The 9,085-nt window shown below is 41.0% G+C and overlaps 1 protein-coding gene across 1 annotated transcript in view; it reads right to left on the bottom strand.

Annotated features, from left to right (window-relative positions):
* Positions 1-9,085, bottom strand: part of LOC122565403 (calcium/calmodulin-dependent protein kinase type IV-like) — a 144,318-nt gene that overhangs the window by 38,330 nt on the left and 96,903 nt on the right. Inside the window, exons 4-5 of the mRNA XM_043721352.1 lie at positions 7,302-7,384; positions 4,290-4,362 (exon numbers count right to left, since the gene is read on the bottom strand). Coding sequence (XP_043577287.1) covers positions 4,290-4,362; positions 7,302-7,384 — 156 coding nt within the window. The remainder of the gene's footprint in view (positions 1-4,289; positions 4,363-7,301; positions 7,385-9,085) is intronic.

Here is a 9,085-nt window from a genome sequence, read left to right on the forward strand (position 1 = left end):
AAAAACAACCCTCCACCACCACCCTCTGTCTTCTATCTTTGAGCCAGTTCTGTATCCAAATGGCTAGTTCTCCCTGTATTCCATGAGATCTAACCTTGCTAATCAGTCTCCCATGGGGAACCTTGTCGAATGCCTTTCTAAAGTCCATATAGATCACATCTACCGCTCTCCCCTCATCAATCCTTTTTGTTACTTCTTCAAAAAACTCAATCAAGTTTGTGGGACATGATATCCCATGCTCTAAGCCATTGCTGACTATCCCTATTCAGTCCTTGCCTTTCCAAATACGTGTACATCCTGTCCCTCAGAATTCCCTCCAACAACTTGCCCACCACCGAGGTCAGGCTCACTGGTCTATAGTTCCCTGGCTTGTCCTTCCCACCCTTCTTAAACAGTGGACCACGTTAGCCAACCTCCAGTCTTCCGGCACCTCACCCGTGACTATCGATGATACAAATATCTCAGCAAGAGGCCAAGCAATCACTTCTCTAGCTTCCCACAGAGTTCTAGGGTACACCTGATCAGGTCCTGGGGATTTATCCACTTTTATGCATTTCAAGACATCCAACACTTCCTCCTCTGTAATTCCCATAATTACTATTTCTCTTCTCCCATGCCCTAAAACACTGTCCTTTTTAAGTCATCTTGCATTGTACAGCACATAGAAATGTTGGGTTGGTAGTGCACACATATGTAAAAGAAGTCTTTAATTTAATGGAAGAAAGATCCATTGGGTTCAACCCCTACTTCAGTGTGCTGAACGTTTTTTGTATTCACTGTGTTCAGCTAAAGCAATAAGTGTGGTGCAAAGCCATGACAGTCTGCCCTCATACTAATTCTGTGCAGCTCTACAGAGTGAACGATTGGATCTTGTCACCCAAGTTCTCTCTTAGATATCTCACAGCCAATTGTAATATCTGATCTGGTTCGAGTAAAATTAAAAAAATGAATAATTAGATACAACTTGTAAACACCACTACCAAAGCAAGGTCATCAGAAAAATCTCAGAGGCCTAGTGGTTGCAACAGAAAACACCGCATACTTGTTCATGTGTAGCTTCAATAACCGACTTATAATGGAATGTCCCTCCAGAATGGATGATGCATTACTCAGAATCCATAAAACTCTGGTTAAGAAAAGTTCATAACTTCTCTATTGTATTTTAAAATTGGAAGTATTTCTGTGTTTTAATAGATTCTGACAAGTTGGACTCAATGGCTTCTCTCCCATTGCCCTGATTCTTGAGAGGATTCAACAATCCTTACACCTGTTACATTCAATTAGTGTCTAAAAGAAAAGGGAGCAGCTAATTAAGTTGCATTGCATCCCTCAAACTATTTTGACCAGGTAAGAGTTTTATTTTTACTGACAAGAAATCAAGGTGTTAGGACAATTCTGAACCCTGGAAACATAATTCTGAATGGTGTTTTCACATTTTGACTGTTGGAAATTGGGATTATATGTTGTGATGTAACGACATAGACCAGATCGAAAAGTTGAAGTTCTAAATTGGAGGAAGGTTTTAATTAGGCAAGAACTGTCAGGCAAGAACTTTCAAAAGCTGACTGGGAGCAGATATTTTCAGGTAAAGGTTCGGCTGGAAAATGGGAAGCCTTCAGAAATGAGATAACGAGAGTCCAGAGTATGTTCCTGTTAGGGTGACAGGAAAGGCTGGTAGGTGTAGGGAATGCTGGATGACTAAAGAAATTGAGAGTTTGGTTAAGAAAAAGAAGGAAGCATATGTAAGGTATAGACAGGATAGATCGAATGAATCCTTAGAAGCATATTAGGCAATAGGAGTATACTTAAGAAGGAAATCAGAAGGGGAAAAAAAGAGGACATGAGATAGCTTTGGCAAATAGAGTTAAGGAGAATCCAAAGGGTTTTTACATATACATTAAGGACAAAAGGGTAACTAGGGAGAGAATAGGGCCCCTCAAAGACCAGCAAAGCAGCTTTTGTGTGGAGCGCAAGAGATGGGGGAGATACTAAAGGTGTATTTTGCATCAGTGTTTACTGTGGAAAAGGACATGGAAGATAGAGAATGTAGGGAAATAGATGGTGACATTTTGAAAAATGTCCATATTGCAGAGGAGAAAGTGCTGGATTCTTGAAACATAAAAGTGGATAAATCCCTAGGAAGTGATCAGGTGTACCTGAGGACACTGTGGGAAGCTGGGGAAGTAATTGCTGGGCCCTTGCTAAAATATTTGTATCATCGATAGTCACAGATGAGGTGCTGGAAGACTGGAGGTTAGCTAATGTGGTGCCACTATTTAAGAAAAGTGGGAAGGACAAGCCAGGGCACATTAGACTGGTGAGCCTGACGTTGCTGGTGGGCAAGTTGTTGGAGGGAATCCTGAGAGACAGGATGTACATGTATTTGGAAATGCAAGGACTGATTAGGGATAGTCAACGTGGCTTTGTGCATGGGAAATCATGTCTCACAAACTTGATTAAGTTTTTTGAAGTAGAGACAAAGAGGAGTGATGAGGGCAGTGGTGGATGTGATCTATATGGACTTCAGTAAGGTGTTCGACAAGGTTCCCAGTGGGAGACTGGTTAGCAACGTTAGATCTCATGGAATACTGGGAGAATTTGCCATTTGGCTCAAACTGGCTCAAAGGCAGAAGACAGAGGGTGGTGGTGGAGGGTTGTTTTTCAGACTGGAGGCCTGTGACCAGTGGAGTGCCACAAGGATCGGTGCTGTGTCCACTGCTTTTTGTAAGTTATATAAATGATCTGAATGTGAGTTTAAGAATGTATAGTTAGTAAGTTTGCAGATAACACCAAAATTGGACGTGTAGTTGACAGCGAAGAGGGATACCTCAGATAACAACAGGATCTTGATCAGATGGGCCAATGGGCTGAGAAGTGGCAGATGGAATTTAATTTAAATAAATATGAGGTGTTGCATTTTGGGAAAGCAAATCTTAGCAGGACTTATATACTTAAACACTAGGGAGTGTTGCTGAACAAAAAGACCTTGGAGTGCAGGTTCGTAGCTCCTTGAAAGGGGAGTCGCAGGTAGACAGGATAGTGAAGAAGGCGTTTGGTATGCTTTCCTTTATTGGTCAGAGTATTGAGTACAGGAGTTGGGAGGTCATGTTGTGGCTGTATAGGACATCGGTTAGGCCACTGTTGGAATATTGTGAGCAATTCTGGTCTCCTTCCTATTGGAAGGATGTTGTGAAGCTTGAAAGGATTCAGAAAAGATTTACAAGGATGTTGCCAGGGTTGGAGGATTTGAGCTACAGGGAGAGGTTGAATTGGCTGGGGCTGTTTTCCCTGGTGTGTCAGAGGCTGAGGGGTGACCTCATAGAGGTTTACAAAATCATGAGGGACATGGATAGGACAAATTGACAAAGTCTTTTCCCTGAGGTGGGGGAGTCCGGAATTAAAGGGCATTTTAGGTTGAGAGGAAAAAGATATAAGAGATCTAAGGGGCAACCCATTTTATGCAGAGGGTAGTACGTGTATGGAATGAGCTGCCAAAGGAAGTGGTGGAGGCTGGTACAATTGCAACATTTAAAAGGCATCTGGATGGGTATATGAATAGGAAGGGTTTGGAGGGATATGGGCCAGATGCCGGCAGGTAGCTCTAGATTGGGTTGGAATATCGGCATGGGCGAGTTGGACTGAAGGGTCCGTTTCCGTGCTGGAAATTTCTATGACTCTATAACATTTCTGATTGCTTTCATGGAATAACTGAATTGTACTGCATAGGAGGAAGTTTCTTGGTCCTTTATGCTTCTGCATTACATTACTGCTGAGCATTTCATAAGGCTTCATTGTGATTTAGGAGAAAGTGAGGACTGCAGATGCTGGAGATCAGAGCTTAAAAATGTGTTGCTGGAAAAGCGCAGCAGGTCAGGCAGCATCAAAGGAGCAGGTTAATCGACGTTTCGGGCATAAGCCTTTCTTCAGGAATCATTGAGATTTAATTCAGTTTTGGGATTGCTTTCCTCTTTTTAGCCTTATTTATTTAAGAGTAAATAGAAGCTAATTCAGATACATAAAAATAAAATTTAATCCTGAGTGCATTCTCAGCAGCTTATGTGTGTGTTATGAAATGCTAAGATAAACTGAAGTCCAACAAAAATTGGAGAAAATGCGAATCTAACGACTGGAGTGGAATGCTGATTCAGAACAAAGTGGTTAATTTTCACTTTCCAGGTCAAAATGTTATTGATCAAATTATTTCATGCACAGAAAAGTTAATAAGTGGGAGGGGGAAGAAGTAAGAGGAATAACTTAAATGGGAGTGAAAGATGATCAGCATGACTCACCGCAACAGCTTCCAGAATCTGTTTAACAGCATGAGCTGCATCCCTCTCACTGTAATATCCTTTCTCTACAATCCTGTATATTAAAGAGGTAACGTTACAAAATATTACCAACTTAGCAAAGTATTTGATTTGTTTTAGCAACTCAGCCAATAAGATATTCTTACTGAAAAAGGTTGCACAAGCTTAGACCTTTCCACTTCTGGAATTGAGGTTCAGACCTTCATTGTTGAACTGAAGCTCTTGGTTTCCTGTCTGTAAGCTTTCCAACTGAGTTTGCACAATTGTCCAGCACAAAGCAATCATTAATTTGGCAATTTCAGATCAGAACAATCACAGATTGATTTCTGTGAGAAGATGGCAAGAATGTAGTGGGGAAGAGTGTTCTTCAAAAGGCAAGGATGGGGCTGGGGCATGTTATTGTAGTAAAGTCAAAAGATTTATCATTCAAACATAGTTATATAATTGAACTAGGAGAGCTTGATATAACAAGGTGGCTGACATGAGTAAAAATCCATTTTTCAGTACTAACATCAACTTTGTATACAAATAAACAGAGCTAAAATTGTGCTTTTTTTGTAAAGTTTTAATTTATTTTGGAGTTTCCTTGCTTAGTCCTTACATTTTTATGAGCATTGCACAGTAACCATGATGATGGCATATCATGCTTCAGTACAGATATTTAAAGAAGACCACTGAATATAGTTAACTATAAAGACTTAGACCTTGAGATTGGACTATGATACAGGCTTGAATGATAAAGTTATTTTAATAAAGCCAACAGCCTTTTTTGTTCAAGACAATTGAATATGTTGCACACATAGATATTCATATAATGTAATCTCAAGCTCTAGAATCCAGCAAACTTCCTGAAGTCAGTTTTATTTGCCTTTTCCCCTGAACTGAGTGTGGTTTAGAAAAGGATCAGCTCACTTAACCCTCCTGTTTACAGAGACACTTTGGACCTTGTCAGCTTTAGGCAATCCTGGGGAAGGTGGGGAAAGCAGCTCACTGCTTTTGGGTGGGAGATTGCTGACAGCATACAAATTGGTTACTTTGGCTTGAAATCTTGGAAAATTCGTAACTCTGCAAATCCAACTGGGGAAGAGAATGCCCTGGACTATGGGGTGGGGTGGGGCAGGAGCAGTCCAGTTCACTGCCCTTGGAAAGAGTTTCAAGAGTGTTACAGACTGCAGAGGTCGGATCTCTGAAATGCCCACCTTGATGATCTGGAGCTTTGTCGTAGCAGTAGGAAAAAAAAACAATAAACAAAAGTAAAAGGCTCTCCAGAATCTCAACACACTCTTCATGCTGCATCCATGTCACATCCTATTTAAAAAAGACATAATTCAAAGGGCATGAAATTTAAATGCCTCAATAGCCTGAGCATTCCAATAGATTTACCCACTTTTTATACATATTCATGTCTAACTCTAACAACCCAAAACAGCACAACCTTTCCCAAATAGGTCACTGGATCTATCCAGAAAAAGTATCTTACCTCTCCAGAAAAGGGTATTGTTCTCTTGAAAAGTATAAAGCCTACAATTGGGTTTTGGATACTCCATTAATCGAAATTGGATTTGACTGAAGGAAGCTGCACTTTTACATGTGCAGTTGCTTATGTGATCCACAGATGTGCATTCCACAACCCACCCCTTTCTACACCTCAACCCGAGTGAAAAAAGCTCAATGGAGGCTTCCAGAGTCAGTGCTGTGGGCTATTTTGATTAAGTTGGAAGCCCTTTCTGTCATTGTGAAAATGCAGGCTTTAGGTCTCCAAATCTGACCAGATCTTTTTGGTCCTATAGTTCCCTCCAACTGATTTGCAAATTCTCCTTAATTAATCAAATAATGGGTGCTCAAATGTGTTGTTTCCTGTTATACAATTCACTCATTTGATGACAAACTTGCTATGAGACAATAACAACTTTGAGAAGTGTTGAGAAAGATTATTTAGTCTTTGTGTTGCATCTTATTTTTCTCAGAAAGACAATAGAATGGTAATTTTATGTCTTTGCTATTTGCACTTTTATGCTACATACTCCATATTGCCAGCAGTGTACACCATCTTTGGCATATCAATTTAACAATTGCACATCATGTCCATATAATAACATCAAGAGACCAGTTAGCTGGACAGCTAGTTTGTAAGGCAGAGTGATGCCAGCATCGTGAGTTCAACTCCAGTACCAGCGGAGGTAACCATGAATGACTCTCCTTCTCAATGTCTCCCCTCACCTGAGGCATGATGACAGTTGGGTTAAACCACCGCGCTCTCTCTATTGAAAGATGAGCCTATGTCTGGTGGAACTATGGCAACTTTACTTTTTTTTTTAAACGCACGTCATCTGCCTGTGGTAATTTAATTTCTTCTGGACATTGTCACTTCTTGAAGTAACAAAAGAAGTGTTACAAGGGGACATAAATTTAAGGTGAAGGGTGGAAGGTATAGGGGAGATGTCAGGGGTGGGTTCTTTACCCAGAGAGTGGTGGGGGCATGGAATGTGCTGCCTGTGGGAGTGGCAGAGTCAGAATCATTGGCGAACTTTAAGTGGCAATTGGATAGGTACATGGATGGGTGCTTAAGCTAGGACAAATGTTCGGCACAACATCGTGGGCCGAAGGGCCTGTTCTGTGCTGTATTGTTCTATGTTCTATGTTCTATGTTCTATGTTCTAATGGAGTTCTCTCTTTCTGCAGTATAATTTTCTGCTAACTCTTGACTTTATATATTTAGGAGGCAAAAAAGAATTGCTGGAGAAGCTGCATTAGGAGAGAGAGAGAGAGAGAGAAAGTGGAGTCAATGTTTCAAGGCCAGCGAACTAACAAGCTCTGTGCCATTATTATCTTTTCAAGATAAAACGTTTTAGAAGAATTTTATTTTCCACTGCTTTTTATTTATTTTGATATCTGAAGTCAATTTTCCCTAGAGTTTCAAGGAAATGACACATACATACAGACACAAACACACATTACATAATCAATCATTTTCTGTTTAATGTCTGTACATACCTGTCAAAAAGCTCCCCACCAGTCACCAATTCCAGAATCAGGATGATCTCTGCAGGTGTCTCAAAGATTTCCTTTAGTTTAATCTATAACACAAAATAATAAATGAGTCCCACTTTTGCTTCTTGAATACCATCTTCTTCATTGTTGACCGAATCCTCCGCTTTCCCTGAAATAATTAATTGATATACTTAAAGACATTTTAACATTTGAATCTGGAGGTTTGGAGAGTGCTGGAAGCTTTAAATGAGCATCTGAAAAGTAAAAGGTTAAACATGAGAAGTGTGCCGAATCTGCTCACTTGATCTAATATTTTAATTTGTTTTTCAATCAGTTCCTGAAGTGCTTGCCTCGTTATAACAGGTTGAATTCTGTTTTACTGTCAAACTATAATCTATTGTTTGGTAGTACAGAACTTGAATACCGCTGAAAAGAGGGGCAGATTGGAGAAGGTTTTTGTCTCACTCATCACAACAAATGGAAGAATGTTAAAATTTAAATGATCGCCATTTATCCTATCAGAGTAAATCATGCTGATTAATTTGCAAGTTAGCTGATTGAGGCATTGACATGGAGAAAGCAATAGGGAGGCATTGATTCTCCACACTTTAAGTAACTCAAAACAGATACAAGGCTGGATGTATTTCTTCTGTTTACAGAGAGTGACCCCAAGCTTCCAGTTGTGTTCTCTGGCCAACATTTGTGCCTCAGGCTTGCTGCAGTGTTCCAGCAAGGCACAGCACCAACTGGAAGAACAACAATTCATTTTCTGCTTGGGGACCCTGCAGCCTTCAGGATTCAGTAGTGTGTAATAATTTTACGGCCTGAACACCTTCTCTCATGACCTTTACCCACTGCAGGCTTTGTCATCACATGGGCTGCTTTCAGAACAGCTAACACACTTCCACCTACTTATGGTCCCCACTATCAGCTCTTCTTTCTCCCTGGCTTACCATTATCCATCCTCTTGTCTTTGAAACTGTTTTTCTCTCCCTCAGGGCTTCTGTCCACCTATTGCTTACCCCTTTACCTTCCCACCACTTGTCTTCAGCATATGTATCATCTTTTCCTTGCTACCAGCAGTTCTGAAGAAAGTTCTGCTTGAGCTCGTCCTGACTCGAAACAACTTCTCTTTTAACTCCTCTCATTTTCTTCAGGTCAGAGGGAAGGCCATGGGTACCCACATGGGCCCTAGTTATGCCTGTCTCTTTGGGAGTATATGGAACATTCTTTGTTCCAGTCTTATTCCAGCCCCCACCCACAACTCTTTCTCCAATTTATTGATAACATAATCGCTGCTCCTTCCATCTCTTGTCGAGAATTCAAAAGCTTTATCGATTTCACTTCCAATTTCCACCCCACCCTCACTGTCACCTCGTCTATCTCGGATTCCTCCCTTCCCTTCCTCGACATCTCAGTTTCCATTTCTGGGATAGACTGGCCATTAATATCCACTATAAACACACTGTCTCCCACAGTTAGCTAGACTATACATCCTTGCACCCTTCTTCCTGTAAATACTCTATTCCATTCTTCCAGCTCCTCCATCTCTGTTGCATTTGTTCTCATGATGCCAACTTCGACAAGGGAGCCTCCGAAATGTCCAGCTTCTTCGGTAACTGAGGATTCCCTAGCACCATTGTTAACAGGGCTCTCAACTGGGTTCGACCCATTTCCCGCAACAATCATAGGGTTCCCTTTGTCCTTACCTACCATCTCATCAGCATCCACATCCAGAAAGTCATTTGCTGTCATTTCCACCACCTCCAGCGAGATGCAACCACCAG

This window comes from Chiloscyllium plagiosum, chromosome 31 (assembly GCF_004010195.1).
Source record: "Chiloscyllium plagiosum isolate BGI_BamShark_2017 chromosome 31, ASM401019v2, whole genome shotgun sequence".
In the NCBI taxonomy this organism is placed as follows: domain Eukaryota; kingdom Metazoa; phylum Chordata; class Chondrichthyes; order Orectolobiformes; family Hemiscylliidae; genus Chiloscyllium; species Chiloscyllium plagiosum.